The 24,148-nt window shown below is 35.2% G+C and overlaps 2 protein-coding genes across 3 annotated transcripts; one reads left to right on the forward strand and one right to left on the reverse strand.

Annotated features, from left to right (window-relative positions):
• The first annotated feature begins 295 nt into the window (after positions 1–295).
• Positions 296–3,332, forward strand: LOC141666871 (protein AUXIN RESPONSE 4). 2 transcript variants are annotated; one of them, XR_012552382.1, is made up of 3 exons: positions 296–1,643; positions 2,280–2,482; positions 2,825–2,958. XR_012552382.1 is itself a non-coding variant. In XM_074473109.1 (2 exons), exons 1-2 carry the CDS (start codon positions 495–497, stop codon positions 3,071–3,073), a joined length of 1,398 nt encoding a protein of 465 aa, XP_074329210.1. In that variant the 5' UTR covers positions 300–494; the 3' UTR covers positions 3,074–3,332. The 2 variants fall into 2 exon arrangements, 1 of the variants encoding a protein (XP_074329210.1); XM_074473109.1 differs by lacking the exon at positions 2,280–2,482 and having other exon boundaries at positions 300–1,643; positions 2,825–3,332.
• A 641-nt stretch (positions 3,333–3,973) lies between these two features.
• LOC141666872 (non-specific lipid-transfer protein 1-like) lies at positions 3,974–4,620 on the reverse strand. The gene is made up of 2 exons (XM_074473110.1): positions 4,226–4,620; positions 3,974–4,131 (listed from the first exon to the last, which is right to left on the reverse strand). Exons 1-2 carry the CDS (start codon positions 4,561–4,563, stop codon positions 4,122–4,124), a joined length of 348 nt encoding a protein of 115 aa, XP_074329211.1. The 5' UTR covers positions 4,564–4,620; the 3' UTR covers positions 3,974–4,121.
• Positions 4,621–24,148: the final 19,528 nt, after the last annotated feature.

The raw sequence follows: 24,148 nt of genomic DNA on the forward strand, positions 1-24,148 counted from the left end.
TCCAAGAAAACACATTCACCCCTCTGTATTGCTTTTCATATCTAACAAAAGAATTCGAATCCAAATATATAAAAATGAGTAATTTGACACTTAATCGAGTCGAACCGAATTAAATACAAATATTTATATTCGAATTTGAATCGTATTTGAGGAAAGTGTAATTTTTTAATTTAAATCCATATCGAATCCAAACGAGTAATAATAAATTCAAGCACCTCTTTAACTCGTTTTCGCCCAAAAAAAACTACATACGAAATATGTAATTTTTTTGTTTTGCCATATTTCGTCAACGTGCTCGTCCCAGGCTGCCTCTTTGAAGTGACACAATCGCACGCTTTCACCTTTGTGTCCGAATCTCAACACTAAAAAAACTTTGCCATCTAAAAGCACCAAACGCATCTTCCTCTCCTTGCAAATCTCATGTATTCTCTCCTCAAAACATCCTCACTTGTCCAAATTTGAACTCACCTCTACTCACTTCACTTGACATATCAATGGCTATCACATCTGAACAAGCAGAGACAAAACCTCAACAACCCACTTTAAATTCATCATCTTCACCTCCAAACCCATTTAAGTTTTGGTTTTTCTTTACACTCTCAGTCTCTCTCATAACCCCTCTTTTCATTTCTCTCTCATATCTCGCTCCACAAGATTCCAAGTCTTGGTTCCTGTCTCTCCCTACCAATCTTCGCCAACATTACTCCAATGGTAGGATTATTAAAGTTCAGATCTCCCCAAATCAACCTACAATTGAAGTGTTTACACTTCAAGAAGGGCCTTTTAGTAGCTTAGATAATGTACTTATTCTACATGGTTTAGGTTGTAGTTCTTATAGTTTTAGCAAGATTAGTAAGTCTTTAGGACTAAAGGGTGTCCGGGTAATTGCTGTTGATTTGCCTGGTTCGGGGTTTTCGGAGAAGTCTAGTGTTATGGTTGAAGATATTGGAGGTGGAGTTTTAGGGTGGTTTTGGGAGATTTATTATGATATTAAAGAGAAAGGTATTTTTTGGGGGTTTGATCAGTTGGTTGAACAAGGGTATATTGATTTTGAGGAGAAGGAAGCGGTTCGGGTTACTAAGAGAGAGGTTATGAGAGAAATCCTTTTGGGACCGGAGGAAATGGGGAGGGTTTTGAGGCAAGTGATTGATTCAATGGGATTGGTTAAAGTGGATTTAGTTTTACATGATTCGGCATTTGCTTTAGGTGCAAATTGGGTTTTGGAGAATTCGGGTATGGTTAGGAGTGTGATGATTCTTGACGGTACACCGAAGGGGACTGCATTGCCTTTGTGGGTGTTGGATGTGCCTGTGGTCAGGGAGGCTGTTTTGCGGTTTAAGTTTGTGTTTGAGAATGTTATTGCACGGTTTTGTTCTAGATCAGTTGGGGGAACTGATGTAGAGGCTAATAGAATTTTCTTAAAGAGTAGAAATGGGAGAAAATCAGTTGTAGGGATGGGAAAGAGCTTGAACTATAGTTTAGATTTGACAGAATGGGGTAGTTTAGATAGTGTGAAAGGTTTGCCAATGCAAGTCATTTGGTCAAGTATTTGGTCTGAAGAATGGACTGAAGAGGGACGTCGTGTTGCCAAGGCATTGCCACAGGCAACATTCGTGACACATTCTGGTGGACGCTGGCCCCAGGTAAGACCAGCAATCTTTATATAAATTTGCATTTGATGTCATAAAAAATGAGTAAATGGGAATGTGATTTATGTACAATATTCTTAGTGAACATTTATTTTGATTGGTTTTAGGAGTTTTAGCCGCCGTATGCATTTAAGTCCTTGATACATTATCAAGTAGCTGACTATGCTCACTCTATCCCCCAGTAGGAAAAATAATGAAGAAAATTATATCAAAATAAATTATCTTTTTTCATCACATGTTTTATTGTAGACTTCACCAAACAAAGTCTGCTAGATAATAAGTATTTTCTAGTATCAAATAAGCATCAGGGATGTCAATAATGTGCTTAGGCATTTCAGTTATCTTTATAATAGATAGTATTATCAGCTTGAGAGAGGGTGTCACTTATTTATGTTAACTTTGCAAGTATCCTTGTTTCTTTAGCAAGTGATTTAAATAAATGTGATTCATGGAATCGACCAGATGAATTTGTAGTATATAGGTACCTTGCTCGGATATAAATCTAGTAGTTATATATAACTATTCTTTTGATGATGCAATAATACCTTACTAAAATGATGGTAACGACAGTCTATATGATTAGTTTAAAATTTAATTAATTAATCAATGAGCCATGATGTTGAGTGATAGATTGATTGATTGACGTCCGAAGTGCGCTCAACTGAAGAAATCAGAAATAAGTTCACGATATCCCTTGCTTCTCGTTGCGAACGGCTCCTCTGAGAATGAACACTGTTCCCCTTCAATCAAGTTCAATCAAGTTGCTTGTGGATTCTTTACCTACCTGTAGGATCTCCGTCCCTGAGGCAAAGAAAGAGGAGCAGGAACAAGAGGTTGTCTTCTTCTCTGGTCACATGAGCTTTGAAGAACCCGATCTGGATTGAAATTCGTTATATGTCCCATGTCTTTCAGCTCATTGGGAGTCTAGACTTATAAGATATGTATAGAATCATATAGAATTATTTTAGCTAGTATTACATGTGTCTAAATGCTTTTTAAAACTGACTGCTGCGCTTTCAGAAAATTGTACATTGTACAGCATTGGCCTCTGGACTCATAATTAAACCCCAGGATCTTTTTAAACTTTTTTACCAGATTAAAAAATAACCCAGCTTGTGTCCCTTTGATTAGTTATTTTTGAGTTTCTCATTGTTTTTCTCTCACGGCTACTACAGGGAGACAAAGCTGATGAGTTAGCCGAAACTATCTATCAGTTTGTGTCCTCGTTGCCAAAGCCTGTTCAGCAAGTTGTTGAAGACCCTATACCCGAACATATTCAGAAGATGTTCGATGAATCACAAAATGGAGCTCATCACCATCACCATGACCATGCTCATGCTGTCACTGAAGGTCATGCTGTCGGTCATGATCATGCGGCTGGCTATGTAAATGCATATGGACTCAATGATGGGTGGGCGAATTGATGTCTGCATCGTTCATATTGATGTCATTGTTGAGTGTCTTTGTTGTATGCAATATACTGATTAATGTAGGATATCTTGAGAGTTTGCTGTGTTCTGTTGTTATACTGCTTTGTAATATGAGTTTTGAGAGTTTGATGTGTTCTGTTGCTAAATGTTGTTATACTGCTCCGTAATTTTCAAGATAGCAAGCATTTTTCTTATATCTGCAACAGGCATATGGACAACCAGACACAATCAATATTCTTTTTTTTTTCTTCTACTTTTTTTTCTGTAATCCTCTGTTTCATCTTGCTACTATCATATGTGGGATTTTTGGCATCTCCCTTCAGGAAGTCCTTTGCAGAAACACTGGCGGTTCTTAAGATCCACCTAAAAGTTTCTGTACCTATTTAATGTTCTCAATTTGTAAACAAGTTACTGAAGTTTACTAACTTGAAAAGTGCTCATTTTACACATAGTTAAGTATTCTTGAACAAGACTGCTTTTAGATCAAAGGATAGGACGGCCGCGCGCACACATATTAGATGGAAAAAGGATTGATATGGATTACGTGCAGAATTGCAGACTAGTATTAATTCCTAATAACAAAGCATTCTATTCATGCTTTCTAGCTAATGAGAGCGACGCTCTTGTCTCAGAACTCAGAAGGCGATGCAAAATAGTAATGTAGCGAGATTGAACTATACATCAGAATATATAACTAGTCTGCTGGGTACTGGCAGGACCCCCTCCACCCTTTTAGAAATGATGCATATTGCGACCCTGCTAAGACTTGAAACTACGACTTAACTGCGACATGGCAAATGATCATCTCTGGTGCTATTGAGCATATAAAAGTTCATATTTTATGTTTTATACGGTAGATTTTTTTAAGAAAATGAATTGAATATCCGGTGCAGCTGCTTCAAAATTATAACAATAAAATATATAAGATGTAAATTCAACATTTAGATTATGTTGAATACAATTTATTCTCTTTTAGGATATCCTTACACGCATATATAGGTTGATGTTTCCCAGGCACTGCAGATGATGAAGATTTGGCAGCTCAGTTTACACTGCATAAGTGCAGAATATGAGAACCACAGATTACTAGTAAACTTATAATCATGCTCAACATAAGTACTAGTATTATGGGAAAAAAAAACTTACGTATTGCAGTCGAAACTATCATCAGCTGAGAACATAAAAGGAACTCCACATTTCCCCGATAGAGCATCAATTTTTGCAACATTAGCTGGCCTACCTCTAATATTTTGGTGCTCACAAAAGCAAAGCTCTCTTTTTTGCTCTTTTGTTTTGGCTGACTCAAAGAATGTCTTATACGCTTTGCAGCATTCATGAGACGGCTCCTGTTGCTCAGCATTTCGGGTGAATGGACTGCACAAAGCTGATGCTCGCTGGTTCTCCGGTCCATTACATTGAAAGGCCTCCACCGCTGCCACCACCACTACAAACATCATAAACAAGAAGTAAGCAATCCTTGCCATTGTTACCTGCCTTAAAATTGTACTCCTATAAATTTGTTTAATGTATATATCGCAAATGTAGGAGTAGATAGATGAGTTATTTAAAGGCAAATTTGGGGGGGGGGTACTTAAGTCGTCTAAGTTATCTATTCTTAACCAACAGTTAGGATACCAACTATTGCATTACGCTTCATTATTTTCATACAAGAAAAAAACCGAGTGTAAAGATATATCTTCTTTCATTTCAAACTCCCATAGTCATTTTTTGCGAAACCGACTCCTAGAGTCCTATATGATGTATAATTGTTTGGTAGTGGTCATAGATTAGGAGGCATCTATTTTACATATTTTTAGCTTAAAAGACCAGAAGAACATAAGAGGTTCGTCCACCATGTTCTCGGCTACAATATTATGCTGCAAGTAGAAGTTAGGCACTTGTGATAAAGTTGATCTTGTGCTAAATTTTCTTCATCTACTTACAAGTTACATCCAAAAAAGTTCTGTTAATTAGTTATGGTAGTCTAGACAATATATTCGTCAAGACAGGTGATGATGTTGGGCGCTTATGTTCAACTCGATCTTGTGCTAAATTATCTTCGAATGCTTCTTACAAGTACATGTAAGAACATAAAACTATATTCTATATTCTATTAATTACTTATGATACATCAATAGAGAAGAATTGATGAGAATCACGTCCTATACAAATTATTTAACTTGGATATTCTGAATTCTTCATTTTCTGAGCACTACTTAAAAATCCCAAGTATTATGGAGAATTTATGTAAGTTAAAGGTAGATTTCATCCGTACATTTTAGTCCGGGTTAAATATCAATTATCAAGACATATGATTAGTTCCCTTCACAGAAAAGTCTCAGGAACCTCTGGTTTAACATTTCAGATATCTAAGTCTGGTGTTTGAAAATGCCAGTATAATTTTGTTATTCGCCTGTGTTATAAACTGCAGGTAACTACTCTTAGACTTTCAGTAGCATCGACAAGTCTGAAATAGCAACTTGTCCCTGCGGTATTTTTTTCTCTGACATACAAAAAGTATGTCAGATATCAGTTCAAAAATCTCGGAGGTAACGTATGACAGATATCATACCATACTTCAAATACAAAAAGTTTAGCAAAAATGATAAAACTAATACTAGACCACTACGGGACATATGTGTTACAAATAGATATTTTTTTATTAAAACTTTCGTAAGGGAAAAAACAAAATAATAATGAAAATGATGGAGATAGCCATAAGAGTCGAACTCTCCACTCTCACCTAAAAAAGAGTTTGGTAAATCACAATACTATAAGAATAATATTTAGAATTTTAGAGGGGCCCAGGAATCTAGAGCTGTTCGCGAACCGAGCCGTTCGCGAACAAGCTCGAGCTCGACTCGTTAAGGGCTCGGTTCGGCTCGGTTCGTTAAGGGCTCGAGCTCGAGCTCGAACACAAAAATGTGTTCGTTAAGAAAACGAGCTCGAACCGAGCTTTTGGCATGGTCGGCTCGAGCTCGGCTCGAGCTCGGCTCGGCTCGATTCGGCTCGAGCTCGGCTCGGTTCGGCTCGAAAAAAAAATTAAAAAAAAAATTATTTTTTATATATTTAATTATTATGAATTTTATTCAGATTTTTTATAAATATTTTTAAATTATTGAACTATACGAATGTCAAAATATATATTTTAGTAATTTGAAAAAATTCAGATATTAAAAATTAATTTTTTAATTTGATATTTTAATAATTAACAAGTGATTTGACTATTACTTGTAACTAGTATTTATTTCCTGATCGGTGTTTCGATTTTTTGAAATTATTTATAAATGATCCAACCGTACGGATGTCAAGATCTATATATTTAAGTGATATAATAAAAAATTTAGAAAAAATAAATATATTTGGTTTGCTATTTTAACGGTAAACTAGTAGTTTGACTAGTACTTCTCCCATATTAATGTTTCGATTTTTTAAAAAATATTTATGAATGATCCAGCCGTACGGATGTTAATATCTATATTATTTAGTAATATGACAAAATTTTTAGAAAAAATAAATGTATTTGATTTGTTATTTTCACAGTCAACAGGTGTTTTGACATTTACTTGTAACCTTTGTTTAGTCTCATATTAATGTTTCAATTTTTAAAAAATATTTATGAATGATCCAACCGTACGGATGTTAATATCTATATATTTTAGTGACATGATAAAAAATTTAGAAAAAAATAAATTTATTTTATTTATTATTTTGACAATCGACCAATTGTTTGAATAGTTGTTAGAACTAGTGTTTAGTCTCATATTAATGTTTCAATTTTTTTAAAAATATTTATGAATGATCCAACCGTACGGATGTTAAGATCTATATATTTTAGTGACATGACAAAAGTTTTAGAAAAAAATAAATGCATTTGGTTTGTTATTTTAACAGTCAACCGGTGTTTTGACCTTTACTTGTAACTAGTGTTTAGTCTCGTATTAATGTTTTGATTTTTTTAAAAATATTTATAGATGATCCAACCGTACAGATGTTAATATCTATATATTTTAGTGACATGATAAAAATTTTAGAAAAAAACAAATTTATTTTGTTTGTTATTTTGACAATCAACCACTTGTTTGAACAATACTTGTAACTAGTGTTTAGTCTCGTATTCATATTTTGATTATTTTAAAAATATTTATAGATGATCCAACCGTACGGATGTTAAGATCTATATATTTTAGTGACATGACAAAAGTTTTAGAAAAAAATAAATGTATTTGATTTGTTATTTTAACAGTCAACCGGTGTTTTGACTTGTACTTGTAATTAGTGTTTAGTATCGTATTAATGTTTCAATTTTTTAAAAAATATTTATGAATGATCCAACCGTACGGATGTTAAGATCAATATTTTTTAGTGATATGACAAAATTTTTAGAAAAAAATAAAAGTATTTGGTTTGTTATTTTAACAGTCAACCGGTGTTTTGACCAGAATTTTTTAATTAAGCTCGGCTCGGCTCGGCTCGACTCGGCTCGTTTTGATGGAGAAAGCTCGTGTTCGGCTCGATTCGACTCGACTCGATTTTGTTCGATAAAAGCTCGTGTTCGGCTCGTTCGTTAACGAGCTCGAGCTCGAACACAGGTTTTTGTTCGTTAAGAAAGCTCGGCTCGGCTCGTCAGAAAAAAAATTAAAGCTCGGCTCGGTTCGATCAAAACTCGACTCGGCTCGGTTCGTGAACAGCTCTACCTAAATCTGCCTCTCATTGTTATTACCAATATGAATCTATGTTTACACACATACAGAACTAAGTATTTTATTACGTGCCCTATTTCATTTTCTATTTTTTATATTATCAAACTCACACACACCTATTTTTGCAATATTCAAATCCAAGTATAGCCACATGATACTAGTTGACCAAGAGGTCACAGGCATGCACATATTTTATTTCTATCGACAATATGCTTGATTTTTGGTTGATATTTAAAAAAGATAGTAAGCCTTCATTTTTAAATGTGATTGTAGCGTTTAAGTATGTTAGCTAAATTCATTTTTTCTCTCCGTAAGGTTTAGTCCTCTACGAGAGTCCAGTTAATTCTCTTCGTAGAATTTTGTTTATGTAAGAGCTTTCGAGAGATGGCTAGATATCAGAATGTCGATGTTCAGATGATGACTTTGAATACTGAGGACGGGCATAATGAAAACCTTATATTCGATGGGAAAATCGTGAAAAAAATTAACAAGGGTGAACTTTGTTTGGTCGATCATTTCCTTACGGAAAATTACATCAACATCAGGGTGATAAAGACTAAGATGGCGCACGTGTGGAAGCCAGCCATGCGTTTGAACATAAAAAAATAGAAGCATGTATCTTTCTTTTTCAGTTTTATCACAAGGAAGATCTGTTATGGGTGGTTGATGGGGGTTAATGTTCGTCTCATAATCTAATGTTACTTTTCTCTGCTATTCGTCCTCTCAGTGAGGAGCTCGTTAAGGTACAACTGTGGTATGGATTCAGATCCATGAGTTTCTCATGGATTTCATGTCAGAGTTGGTGGAAATTCATGATCTCCACTAACGGTTTAAGTTTTGAATTTGAGAATTGTGGAATTTTTTTTTAAAAGAAAGAAAGTATAATTGTGAAATTTGGAATTCTTATTTTCAGCACTGTAACCTAAAAGATCCTAGTTTAATTGGGGTCATAAATGTTATATTATAGTCGTTGAGTAATAATGGGTGATTGTTTATTATTAAACATGTTGCTGTATATTAAGATTTCGTAATGACGACCAAATTTCTTGATACCGAATTTGGGAGCGTACGCCCTAATTATACGTGACCATTATTGGGTGCAACTGCTTTTAAAAATAAACTAATCAAAAGATCTTAATGTCACAAAATAAAAATCTCAAGATATCATTTAAGTCTAAACTACGAGTGTTCGCGGTTTTTCTTTAATCATATCCCGTACTGGCAGTGGCAGTTACCAATTTACCATGTTATTAATCAAAAAAAATATCAAAACCTTAATATAATCTTTACTGGTTCCCTTGGAGGGACTACAATAAAAAATCACATTTTTTATCATCATGTTTGGTAAAAAAATGAGCTTACTCGATCGAAAAGAGTGATTGGTTAAAATTTTCTGGTAAATTACTTTTTGATCGATTAAAACTGTCATTATTGACCGTTTCTGATAATGATTGATTATTACATTTTACTTATCTGGTAGCGAGGGGGAGATCCCCCGTTGTATACGAGCATCTCTTTCAGTTCTTCACCCATCCATAGATATTCCATTTGGTCCGAAATCTGTATCTTAAATCGGATTGTTTCTGATTTTTATAGAAGTCGGTATTGTTAATATATGGCTCACTTCCACTCGCACTTGATAAATATCACCCCAAGTATTCCCTCCATCTCATATTATGTGTCTTGATTTTTTTTATCGTAGATAATCCGCAGCCGCTACTCTTCGGGTGCATACTGGGTAAACCCGGTAAACCCTACGGGTTCACGCAATAGCCTGCAAACCACGTGAACCAAGGTAATCCACATTTAAGCAACAGACTCTGGCTCAGGAGGCCTAATCATAAATTCTCCTCCCGGGATTCAAAAATGTGACCAAGAGGATAATTATCCCCTCTTTAACCAGCTGATCCAACCCTTGCTTGTTTTGACTAATATACGGTCAAATTGACCAAGTTTTGACCGATAAGTACGACAATATTATGTATTAATTTTAAAAAATAAAAAATACATTTGAAAGTGAATTAAATATATTTTCTAATGATACTAGTTTTAAAAAGTATTTAATTATTATATTTATGTGTAATTTTTGGTTAAAATTTAAATAATTTGACTGACATGACATATAATATGAAAGGGAGAGAGTAGTAAAATAGTTAGGTACATGTAGGGTTTGGATAGTCATTATTGATCATGTATGTCGCCAGTGATCATATACACTCTTATGGATCATCTTGTAAAGCCATTAATAATACTGATGTAATAGTAAGTTTCAAAGAATTGATAATAATATGGATATCACTGTTGTAGTTTTCTCCTCCTTGTGTATTTGTAGTAAATCCTGCTCCTGTATAACAAACAAGAATACGTACTAGGCTACTGGCTTATCATTCCCTTTACCTCTTCTGGAAATTAGTCTACGCAAAGTAAGTATTGTCTGAAATTTGAACTTCTTGTTAGAATTCAAACCCTCATATGTATAAGTAAAAGCTGGCATCTATAATTTGCAAAATAAAAAGTCAGCTATTAAATAAGTATCCAGCTGTGTGTACCAGATATTAAGGAAGAGTACGTGAAATGTAATTGCAGCAGCACAACTATATATTTTCAGGATAAGAGTTGAATAAGGAAGAGTCCAGTAAGATGTCAAACTGTTCATATTGTCTAGAAGGATGACAGCTGCTTGTCATCATTAAGTTCTTAAATGAAGCCCTGTAAATAAGGTAGGCTGGGTTGAAGATTGCACCAAACACATATGCAGTAACCTAGATATTGAAATTTGATATGCTTGTATTAAATGTATGTTTATGTAATCAATTAGGTCAGCAATAATATTACTTAAGCAATTAGGTCATCATCTCAGAGCCTATAAATAAGGCATCCCTGCATTCTTGTAAACTACACACCAAGAGTGAAATTCATAAGAGAGAAATAAAAGAGTTGAAGCTCTTGTGAGAGAAAAAAACAGCAGTGTGTGTAAACACTTATATTTATAAGTTGTATTTCTATTATTAAGAAATAAAAGTAATCTCCTATTAGTGTGCTGGTGCATTAATATTATTGAAATATTTTGGCGTAAAGCCCATCTACGTTTCAAACAAGTGGTATCCGAGCCAAGGTTTTGTTCAAGAAAATATGGAAAATATGATGGCACAACCACAAATCTCGAAATTGACGGCAACAAATTACGGAAACTGGAGCATACAAATGAAGGTGTTACTAGGTTCCTACGATAATTGGGATATTGTTGAAAGCGGGTATAACGAGCCCACAGATACAGCCGCTGAAGCAGCCCTTACAAATGTGAAGAAGATGATTTTGAAAGAAGATAAAAAGGATAAAAAGGCCTTATATGCAATTATTCAAGGTGTTGATGAATCAACCTTTGAAAAAATTTCAGATGTAAAAACGGCGAAAGAAGCGTGGGAGATTCTGCAAAAATCATTCCAAGGAGTCGAAAAACTCAAAAAGGTGCGGCTCCAGGTGCTACGCGGGGAATTTGAAAATTTAAATATGAAGAATTCAGAAAATATTGATGAATTTGTTACGCATTTGAAAACGGTGACAAATGAGATGAAACGAAACGGGAAAAGTCTCGATGATGTTCAGGTCATGGAAAAATTACTTCGTTCGTTGACAAGGAAATTTGATTATGTTGTTACTTCTATCGAGGAGTTAAAGGACTTGTCCACAATTTTCATTGATGAGCTCGTAAGTTCACTTCAAGCCCACGAGTAGCGAATAAACCAGTATGATGATGCAAGTCATTTGAAAAAGGCGTTGCAAAGTAAGGTATCCATTGGTGACAGTTCTGAGACTAGCAGTTCTGTACGTGGCATACGTGGCTATCGTGGTGGCTACCGTGATAGACGAGGAAGTGGAATGCCGTCTTTCAACCGAGGCCAGAATTCTGAAGGTTTTCAATCATCTGGTCGTAATCAAAATTTTAGAGGCCGAGGAAGAGGTGCATTTCAACGAGGTGATAAATCTCAATTTTAATGTTATAATTGTAATAAATTTGATCACTTCAGTTATGAGTGTAGAGCACCAAAAGTGGAAGAAAGGAGTCACTTTGCTGCAGCAAAAGAAGATAAAGATGTTGGCACTGCTATGTTCCTCACTGATAAAGGAGATGAGGAGAGCAAGAAGAATGTTTGGTATCTAAGAAAAAGCGATTCCCGTAGTAGCGGCGAGCGAAATGAGAGTAGCCTAAACCGTGAAAACGGGGTTGTGGGAGAGCAATACAAGCGTCAAGGGCCAGCAATCGCATGACTGGCCATAAAGATTTATTTACGGAGATAGACGAGACAATGAGCGGAGAAGTTACTTTTGGTGACTCGTCAAAGATTCCGGTCAAAGGAAAAGGTACAATTACGATTGTGTCAAAGAATGATGAGAAAAATATATAAATGATGTTTATTATATACCTGCTTTGAAAAATAATATCATCAATCTTGGCCAACTTGTGGAGAAAGGGTATAATATTCAGATGCAGGATAATTCTCTTACCATCAGAAATCAGGTTCGAAAATTGATCGCGAATGTGGAGATGTCAAAGAATCGCCTATTCACACTCGATATGCAGACAAAGGTGCAGAAATGTTTGAAGTCGGTCATTAAAAATGACTCATGGTTATGGCATTTGAGGTATAATCATCTTGGATTTTCTGGCTTAAAATTATTGTCAAAGACAAAGATGGTAGACGGTTTGCCAGAAATCAATAAACCACAAAATTTATGTGAAGCGTGTGTCAAGGGGCAGCAACACAGACAAAGTTTTCCCGTGGAAAATTATGGAGAGCCAGGAGGCCATTGGAGATTGTTCACACAGATATAGCTGGTCCGTTTGATATTCCATCATTTGGAGCTAATAGGTATTACCTAACATTTATTGATGACTTTAGCAGGAAAAGTTGGGTTTATATCATCAAAGAAAAATCAATAAATTCAAGGAGTTCAAAGTACTGGCGGAAAAACAAAGTGGACATTATTTGAAGACACTTAGATCAGACAGAGGAGGCGAGTATACTTCAGATTTATTCAGGAGTTTCTGTAGGGCACATGGCATAAATCATCAGTTGACAACGATATATACTCCTCAATAAAATGGCATTGCAGAAAGGAAGAACCGCACAAATCTTGACATGGCAAGGAGTATGGTGAAAGCAAAACATTTGCCAAGAACTTTTTGGGGGGAAGTCGTTCAATGTGCAGTTTATTTGTTGAATCGTTGTCCAACAAAAAGTGTCAGAAACAAAACTCCGAATGAAGCATGGAGTGATAGCAAACCATCAGTTGGGCATCTCAGAATTTTTGGGTTTATTGCTTATACCCATATTCCCGATCAGAAAAGAAAGAAGCTGGATGATAAAGGCGGAAAGTGTATTTTTACCGGATATGATAAAAGAAGCAAGGCGTACAGACTCTACAATCCCCTAACGAAGAAATTAATCATTTCTCGAGATGTTGAGTTCGATGAATCAGATTACTGGAGATGGAGCGAGGATGAAAAAAAAGTTGCTGGTTTATTTTTCAATGGTGATGACGATGACGGTGATAACCAGAACAATGAAGATAACGGAGATGATGATCAAACTCCTCCACCAAGTCCAAATCAACAAACTCCTGGATCGACACCATCCACGGGAGAAAATAGTAGTTCAGGGGTAGCATCACGAAAGATGCAGAGTCTGGATAATATTTATGAAGCAACAAGTCCGGTACAAATAACCTTTGATTATTCTCTATTTTGTTTAATGGCTGAATGTGATCCAGTTACATTTGAAGAAACTTTTGAAGAAAGCAAATGGAATAAAGTCATGGACGAAGAAATTGGCGCAATCGAGAAGAATGATACTTGGGAGCTCAAAGATCTTCCAGAAGTACACAAAGCGATTGGTGCCGAGTGGGTCTATAAAACTAAGACAAATCAAGATGGAGAAGTGGAGAAATACAAGGCGAGGTTGGTAGCTAAAGGCCACAAGTAGAGATATGGCATTGACTATGATGAGGTATTTGCTCTAGTTGCAAGAGTTGATACCATACGACTTCTGACAGCAATTGCAGTTCAGAATCAGTGGAAAATATTTCAGATGGATGTCAAGTCAGCATTTCTGAACGGTTATCTTGAAAAAGAAGTCTATATTGAGCAGCCTCCCGGATATGTTCAGAAAGGCCGGGAAAATAAAGTCTACAGACTAAAGAAAGCCTAATATGATTTGAAGCAAGCTCCGCGAGCATGGAATACAAGGGTTGATGAATATTTTCAGAGAAATGACTTCGTGAAGAGTCCATACGAGCATGCCCTCTATACGAAGACAAATTCGGGGGGAGATATTATGATTGTGTGCTTATATTGGTCAAATGTCATACTTTCTTGGAGTCGAGGTGAAGCAAAGCAAATAAGGGATTTTTATGTCTCAGAAAAAATATGCGGAGTACATTTTAAAGAAGTTTAGAATGGAGGAATGCAAGCCAGTAAGCACGCCAGCAGAAGCAAGCATAAAGCTCAGAGTTGATTCAACGAGGGAGTCGGTAAATTCGACATTATTCAAAAGTTTGGTTGAAAGTCTGAGATACCTAACTTTCACTCGTCTGGATATTATGTATGCAGTTGGATTGGTTAGTAGGTACATGGAGAAGTCGAAGCAAAATCATTTCATGGCAGTTAAAAGAATTTTGAGATATATTAAAGGTACACTTGATCATGGATTATTTTATTCTCATTCTCCAAATTCAAAATTAGTTGGCTACTCAGATAATGATTATGGCGGTGATTTGGATGACGGAAAAAACACTTCAGGGTATGCTTTTCATATCGGTTCAGCGATATTTTCATGGTCATCAAAGAAGCAACAGACAGTTGCCCTCTCAACATGTGAGGCGAAGTACATCGCAGCAGCAGCGTGTACATGTCAGGCTATGTGGTACCTAACTTTCACTCGTCTGGATATTATGTATGCAGTTGGATTGGTAAGTAGGTACATGGAGAAGCCGAAGCAAAATTATTTCATGGCAGCTAAAAGAATTTTGAGATATATTAAAGGTACACTTGATCATGAATTATTTTATTCTCATTCTCCAAATTCAAAATTAGTTGGCTACTCAGATAGTGATTATGGCGGTGATTTGGATGACGGTAAAAGCACTTCAGGGCATGCTTTTCATATCGGTTCAGCGATATTTTCATGGTCATCAAAGAAGCAACAGACAGTTGCCCTCTCAACATGTGAGGCGAAGTACATCACAGCAGCAGCGTGTACATGTCAGGCTATGTGGCTAGGCTACATATTGAGCGAATTAAATTTCGCAAATGAAGACCCGGTTACCATTTATGTGGATAATAAATCCGCTATTTCACTCGCAAAAAATCCAGTATCCCACAGTCGAAACAAGCACATTAATATTAAATATCATTTTCTTCGAGAAAAAGTAAACGATAAAATTGTGGAATTGGTGCACTGCAGGACAGAAGAAAATTTAGCGGATATTTTCACAAAGCCATTGAAGCCAGAGATATTTCATAAAATGAAAAAGAAACTCAGAATGCAGACGCGGGTTTGAGGGAGAGTGTTAAAATTCAAACCCTCATATGTATAAGTAAAAGCTGGCATCTAGAATTTACAAAATAAAAAGTCAGCTATTAAATAAGTATACATCTGTGTGTACCAAATAATAAGGAAGAGTACGTGAAATGTAATTGCAGCAGCACAACTTTATATTTTCAGGATAAGAGTTGAATAAGGAAGAGTCCTGCAAGATGTCAAATTGTTCATATTGTCTAGAAGGATGGCAGCTGCTTGTCATCTGTAAGTTCTTAAATGGAGCCCTGCAAATAAGGTAGGCTGGGTTGAAGATTGCACAAAACACTGCATCAGGAACCTAGATATTGAAATTTGATATACTTGTATTAAATGTATGTTTATGTAAGCAATTAGGTCAACAACAATATTACTTAAGCAATTAGGTCATCATCTAAGAGCCTATAAATAAGGCATCCCTGCATTCTTGTAAACTAAATAAGGCATCCCTGCATTCTTGTAAACTACACACCAAGAGAGTGAAATTCATAAGAGAGAAATAAAAGAGCTGAAACTCTTGTGAGAGAAAAAAAATTGCAGTGTGTGTAAACACTTATATTTATAAGTTGTATTTCTATTATTAAGAAATAAAAGTTATCTCCTATTATTGTACTGGTGTATTAATATTATTGAAATATTTTGGTGTAAATCCCATCTAGTTTCCAACACTTCTAGGGTCAGCTTCATTGGCCATTAAATTAAAGTGAACATACATTTCTAGCCAAGCTGCATGTCGAGGCCAATAAATTTAAATTGTCTGGGACACAAATAATTAGTCATAGCACATTATATTCTAGATATACGTGCGGCTGAATACACAAAATGGCAAGATAATTTTTAAAGACGCGGACATGAGACAACCCGATCGATCTCCCATGCATATACGACTAACGGGTAAAACACAAGACAGTACTTGATTGAAATATTTCAAATCTTGGACTACTGGCAAGCTGACTAGAGTTAGAATCTAGCAATCAGAGCCAGAATATATATAGACTTTGTAGAGAGAGGGAAGTACATAAAGAGAAATAGTTAGATTATTAAATAAGACTGTTGGATGTGGTGGGAAACAGTTGTAGGGTTTTGAGGGGCGCTGATCTACTGTTACAGCAGCTTGGATGATTAGGTCCCATTGTCATCATCATCCAATTATCATCGGAAAACGGTTTCGAATTTGATGTACACTTTTCTTCCCATATATTTGGTCTAATATCAGCAGTAGTCCCCCAGCTAGTCTGCTTCAATTGTGTCAAGGAAGCATTAGCACCTCCTCCGTTACCCTGCATTAATATATGTATCATGTATGTAAGATAACAAAACTAGAATTTACTTCGTCTAAAACTCAAGTTTAATGAAAACATTTATATACCTGATGAGGATGAATAAGTGGAGTAGTAGAGGGGAGAAGTAATTGTTGATGGTTATGGTGGTGGTGTTGTTGTAACTGCTGGTGCTGGTGAAGCTGAAGTTTGTTGAGAAGGAATTGCCTTTTTCGGAGCTTTTGACGATCTCGAGCTTTGTGGTTCTGGAACCAGTAGAAAACATTTTTGCCTTGAATGTTGCCGTAGCGAGAGAGATGGCAAGTGATGTTTTGAATCTGAGAAGCATTAGGAGTTCTCACACCTCCTTTGTATATCTCTTCTAATATCATTAACTGCTCTGGAGTTGGACACCACCTTGACGAACCTGGCATTGGCATTTTTAGGTTATGATTACGTTAACTAAAATAACTAGTAAGTACTAGCACCTAGCTAGCTTATCTTTTCTTGATACTCTAGCTAGCTCTATAGCTTACCCTATTTATATACACACACATTATGCGTGGTGTGTGTGTGCAATTAATGTTACGGCAAGGAGGAAGGGGGAGACAAAAGGGAGAGGGCGATAGGAAGGGGCTTAATGAGGGGTGAATAGTATAGTAAAAAGGGACTAGTCAAGGTCATGTTTCCCTGCAGAGAGGCATTCATTCAGTGATTAAGAAGACTTTCGGGAGAATTGCTTTTTCATATGATTCCGTCATCATTGCTCCTGTTATTAACTGTTGACTCACTGCACGGCAGAATGAATGAATGAATCTAGCTATGTATTTATATGTAGTATGTGTCATCTGACATGAAACCAATCTGGATGCATGCCACCCCTTCTGTTCCGACTCGCTTTTTCAATAGTAATTACATTCATATAGCGCAGAGCGTATTGAGTCAGAGCATGTCGCTTAAATGCGGTTTAATTTGGTTCACGTGATTTACAGGTTATTGCGTGATGTATTTAAAGTTAATGGCTCAGGGTTACCTACGGTAAAAAAAATAAAAAAAATAAAACAGCGTGGATGGATGATGTATAATCAAACATAAAATATGATAGTTTAGGAATATTTTGAAATTTTAGTACGGGACTTCTAGATTTATATTATTTATAATGTTTTTATAATAATAAAAGTCTGCACTAATGTTGTCTAGGATAATTGATTTTGCATAAAACCAATGAGGATATGTATCATGCAAAAATATCAAAATTTGAGGTTAGATGTGACCAAGTTTTATTTTAAAATTCATTGGAATGTACAAATTTCAGTATGTAAGTTATACTGCATATTTAAGTGAAGATGGCTTTTGTAAAACTGCTACAAGTACGTACTCTACATGAAGGGACATTTCATAACCAGAAATTAATCAATGGGCAAAATTGGGTACCTTTTATTCAGAGCCAGCTGCATTCCGTACGTCATACCCTATACAGAGGCTCCTACAAACACTGTAGTTGTACATATAAATAAAATGTATATATGATATTTAAGCTAGGTTTACTGTAGTTCTTTCTTGATCTCTCTATATAATGTCCAGCCTTTAGTAATTACTCAACCTTAGAACGTAGTCTACATCTTGATATCTATCAACATAATTAATTAGGAATGGGCTGACTGACAATGATATGTACCCAATTTTTCTAACAAACTATTGAATCATCATGTACATGTATAGTGCCATGTTTGCCCACTGTGTTGTACAAATTAACTACCATATATCAATCACACTACATGACTAAATCATTCTCAAATATAGGAAGATTCTAACCATTACAAGTCAATTTTTTTGTTGTGTTTGATGGTGATCAATGATCATGAGGGGTGTAAAAGCCCCCCATGCAAGTCATGTATGTTTTATATATGCAGTCTTGTTGCTAATTAATTAATCTGTTATATATGGTAATCTCTCCCACTGTCGACAATTTGTAAGGGCTAAAATTAAATATAAATAAGAAAAGTGAATGCTATTATTGAATTAAAATTGACACTACTACTAAGTATGTTTTTTTTTGTGTGATGGTGATCAATGATCGTGAGGGGTGGAACACATGCATGTTAGTGATAAAGGTTGATGTTTCCAGGGAGGACGAGGGATGGTACGTGCACAGTATCACATCCATCCAGTGGTACACTATTCAACTTTATAAACCTAATTAAATAGTTTGATTTGCTTGGGTAAAGAGTTTCTTCTAATCGTTAGCTCGTCCCCCCCTGATGATTTATATATATCTTGACTTTTGAATGACAGGGGGTAACAAAGGCTCATATGCAGGCATCTATACATGCATACATACATTATCATTTTGTATATCCTCGTCTGTTACATTATGTACAATTAGAGCAAAAGTAATGCATCTACATATAGCTAAGATTTGCTTTCAGTTTTAACAAGTAGTAGGATCTTGAAAGATAGGCATCTTTTTGGGTAGTAAACGAAATGCATGATATATCCTATGTAAAAGCTATATTAAGGAATCTAGGTGATATTAAATTGGCTCTGATACACACTGAAACTACAAAACAATTAACCTGATGGGGGGGGGGGGGCAAGAAGAACAACTCACAGGATCAGTGAGCAGCAGAAGTTTAACAATGGGACTATTATGGGAGTGTTTGTATCGTGACAACTAAGAAATATAAACAGTATATATATAGAGACAAGTAATATAAGTAAAAGTCACGAGTCATTTCTAGGGTACCCAGCACCTACGTACAATTGCAACTAGTGAAGCATTACAGCATGAATAAAGTGATTGCATTGTTCATTTAATTAAAGTGTACTACAAGAAAAATTAACAAATAAATTCTTAATATTTTCTTTCTTAGTCGTGCTTTATTTTTGAGTTTCTTCTGAAGAGAGACGAGAAGCGAGAATATTTGGTCCTGGAGCCTAAACTTGATTATAAGCAGCGGGGCTAAGGAGTCAAAATTAGTTGAGCAAATTACTTGCATTTGTTTTGCATAGAATTATATATAACAATTTACTATTATACATTTATCAAAAGTATCTATAGTTGTTATACACATGATAACAGAAAAGTTAAATGGTTACACCAGTATCAAGGGTGCTGAAAACTGCAGAAAAATGGCAAACACCAAGTACAAGAATGGAGAGTGTTAAATAAATAGGGGGTGATTGGACACTTCAACTGGCTGCTGCATGCTGTATTTATATGTTTGTTGTGTGCTTCTCTTTTCTTTTCTTTTTTACTCGTATTTTTTACCCCTCTGCTTTTACTCTTCAATGTCGTTTTGCAGCCCCAATAACTCTCCTCCTTTGCCTTACACGCCATCTCTGTAGTGTAGCTATACATTACAGACAATGAGACACACATGTTAACAAATACACTCCTAACAAGTATGTTTACACGCACTGACACACATACATATCTTATCCTACCTTTAACAATTTCCTTGGAAATTTGTATGCAGACATTTGGTTCCCGGAAGAACTTGTCCATCTATTAATCCATCGTTAAAGAAAGTAATACTGGTTTAGTCACACAATTGATTCTCAATAAACATTTGGTAATCAATTATCGATAAACCGACATGTAGTCGTAAGTCGAAAAAGTCCTTGTAGTGTACCTCATAAACACTTTGAAATGTGTTGCAGTAGTATTACACTCACTACACCACCTCCAATAGGAGATTTATTAGTTTAAGTCTCACTAGTTGAGTTCGATCTCTGTAGATTATATAAACAAAAGAGGGTCATATGAAAAGGGAGGGAGAAACCTATATCTCTATTAACACAGTGTTGTTGGCAGGCTCTTGTCACCGAATCATAATTAATTTTTGCCAATAAATAAATAGGTCAAAACTTAAACATGAGATTGGAATAGTTAAGGTTTCTGATTAAAGTTGTAGCATAAGGTTATATACAAGTTGATGTCAGATGAATATTAATATCATCCATGACTTCAAAACTGTAAAAGACATCATAAATCCTGGACTCCAGAATAGTATCATCAAAAACTTGGTCGCACAACAAAACATTACCTCCCCCTGATCGATAATTGATGGAGGGGGTAATATTGCAAGAGTAATTGTGCAATACATCATGATGTGCCGAATAAGAGTTAAATAAAAACATTAAAATCTATCATCTTTTCATGTAAACAATGGACTACAATATCTATAGAAACAACTGTGTTCATGACTTTGTTTACTGGACGGCTACATTTGTATTCTGCATGTTGACAATTTCAGAGATGATAATGAAATGAGAAATGTAATTGTATTAACTAATTTGATTAATACATGGATGTATTCTTATATTTATATTACATGAATGACATCATATTCTAAATCTAATTGTGTTATACAATGACAGCTGTAATACAGCTATGATACTTGTCTAATTGTTTTAATACTTAGACTACTTGTTTTTCGGTATTAAAAGTATCTGTATTATCTATATCCATGACTGTTGTGCACAAGACATGTCTGCACTGTAACAAGACTCAGTTAAATTGACAACCCTAAATAAGTTGTATTGTATTCTAAGTTTGCATTTTTTATTATATCATTTATGTCTGTAAAAATGTTCAGTTAAATTGATAATCCTAAATAAGTTGTATTGTATTCTAAGTTTGCATTTTCTATTATATCACTTAAGTCTGTAAAAATTTTCAAAGGCAGACTGAAGTCTTTTTACAGTAAACAGTATCAAGTCTAAGAATTCTATCTGGAAAAAGATCAAGACGATCATGCCTCAGAAAAATTATGAAGAAACTTGGAGTTGAATAAATCTGTTTTGAGAAAAATATTTTAAGTCAAGATCTCTACAAGTCACAGATTAAGTGTTATAGAGAATTCATTCGAGAACTCCAGAATGACTTATAGAGAAGTCAGGAAAGCTACTAGAGAACTCATAGATATCGACAAGCCAAATTGAAGACCTGAAGATTGGAGATATCGATAAGTCATTTCTTCACTAGAGAAATCTAGAGATATCGATAAGTCAAAATATCACTAGAGATCTCTGAGATATCGATAAGTCTATTTACCACTAGAGAACTCAGAGATATCGATAAGCCAAAGTGTAGTCATGAAGATAAGAGATCTCGACAAGCCAAATTCTCTTATAGAGAACTCAGAGACTTCGACAAGTCAAAACAACTATAGAATGATTAGAGATCTCGATAAGCCAATATACTTATCGAGATGTCAAGTTCTTTATATACAAAATTGAAGATCTCGAGGTAAATTCAAAGTACAAAATACAGATCAGTTTAATATTTAAGATTAACAATCCAATCATTTGGATTGACAAGTCCACAAAAAGCAGTTTGAAGAGTACAAGATCAAAGACCAAGATTAACTGACAGGGTAAAGTCACAGGCGTGGAAGATTAGCAAAGATACACTAAGCCAGAAATAGAAAGATTTGATTATCCAAAAAAAGGATTTAGTACATGCTAATGCATGCTGTGTAATAACCACTGCTTACTGTTTTATAAAGTAAACACTGGATGCTTTGTTAGCTGTAAAAATTTAGATAAGAAAAATCTTGTATTCTCTCAAGAAAGAAGCCAAACTCTTATCAACAAAGAGCTTAGAAAGTTTATAGAAAAATATTCTTAATTTTAATATAAAATTAAGTGAGTTTTGAAAGATTTGTGTTCACTATTTTATCTGTCTAAATTCAATACTAACACATTTAACTACAAGATTTTAATTTACTTTGTTCATCACCATACACACTTCAAAAAAAGCAGGAAAACACAAAAACACATTCATCTCCCCCCTCTTTGTGTGATTCATTATCTAACAAGTGGTATCAGAGCAAAATCTGAAAGTAAACAGATTCAAGATCTTGGAAGAATGAATACACAGAAAATCAGTAGCATCAAAATCCCTACTTTTGATAAGACTAACTACACTCTATGGAAGAAGAAAATATTATTGTTTATCAGGATGGTCAATCCACTATACATTCAGATTCTCAAGATTGGGTCTTTCACTCATATGGTAAGAGTTGATGAATCTACAGATGGAGATATGGTCATGCCAGCTCATTATGTTTCCAAAGATCCTTCAGAGTACACTGAGCCTCAGAAAGAAAAATTCTCCCTAAACAGTGACTTGTAGCTAATTTTGATAGAGTCACTTGATAATGTAATGTACAATAACATTGTCAACTGTGACACTGCTAAACAGATCTGGGAGAAAATTGAAATACTTTGTGAAGGAACAGAGGAAGTTAGGTCAAATCAAAGAAGGATACTGATCTCACAGTATGAGGGTTTCATGGCTAAACCAAAGGAAAGTATTACTGATGTGTTTGAAAAGTTTAACAAGCTGATTAATGACTTGCAGCTGCATGATAAATATTATGAAGCTGAAGAAGTGAATTCGAAGTTTCTGCTCACACTCCCTGATCATTTGGAACAGAACATCTTAACAATCAGAAAAGGGAGAGACTTGAGCAGAATAACTCTGGAAGTTCTATATGGAATCTTAAAAATATATGAATTGGAAATGAATCAAAAGAAATCATTAAGAGCTGGTCAAGGGCATGTTGTAGATGGTTCAAGTGCTCTAATTGTCAATGAAAGCCATACCTCTAATGATGAGCCAAGATCCCAGACTCCAGTTGCCTTAACAAGTGAGCAAAGAAATAATGATTCACATGTACAAGTCATACTGGAATTGGAAGAAGATGAGTTCTACACCCTGGATGAACTTAATGAGCTAGATCAGTCAATGGCCTATCTGGCAAGAAAGTTCTCTAACATTAGAGTAAAGAAGCTAAGATTCTTCAAGGGTAAAGGACAATCATTTAACAAAGACAGCAGCTGGAAAGGAAAAGGGAAGTACATATCTGATAGCAAAAATGGTTACAAAACTAGATCTGTTGACAGATCAAAGATAAGGTGCTATAACTGTGATGAGCTAGGCCATTTTGATACAGAATGCAGGAAACCCAAGAAAGCAAATAAAGAAAAAGCTTATCTTGAATTGGAAGCAAAGTATGAAGCTCTTATGAAGAAACAGCAAAGCAAAGCCTATATTACAGAGGGAAATAGTTGGGATGATTATGATAATGATGAAGATGAGGAAGTTGGAAATTTTACATTTATGGCCTTGGAGCAAGGAGAATCATCCTCATAAAAAACATAGGTACCAACTCTTACCACCATTGATTTAAATGTGAGTCAATATAAGGAAACTGTAGAAAAGATGAGTATAGAAATGTTTCACATTCATACAAGTATGGTTGCTGCTAATGAAGAAGTTAGCAGACTGACAAAGATAAATGCGAAGCTTGAAAATGACAAACAAGAAACTGAGTTGTTGCTAGTAGAGCTTGAAGCTGTGAAACAAGAAAATGCATATATGAAGAACAAGCTCAAGTGTGCAAATGAGATTGAAGCTATCTTAAGGGAAAAGTTAGAAAAGAATGAAGTCAAGTTGAAATCCTTCAGGAATGTATCTGAGTTGGTTGGACAATATCATGAAAAGAACAAGCCATGTGT

The sequence above is a fragment of the Apium graveolens genome, chromosome 6 (genome assembly GCF_009905375.1).
Source record: "Apium graveolens cultivar Ventura chromosome 6, ASM990537v1, whole genome shotgun sequence".
Lineage (NCBI taxonomy): Eukaryota > Viridiplantae > Streptophyta > Magnoliopsida > Apiales > Apiaceae > Apium > Apium graveolens.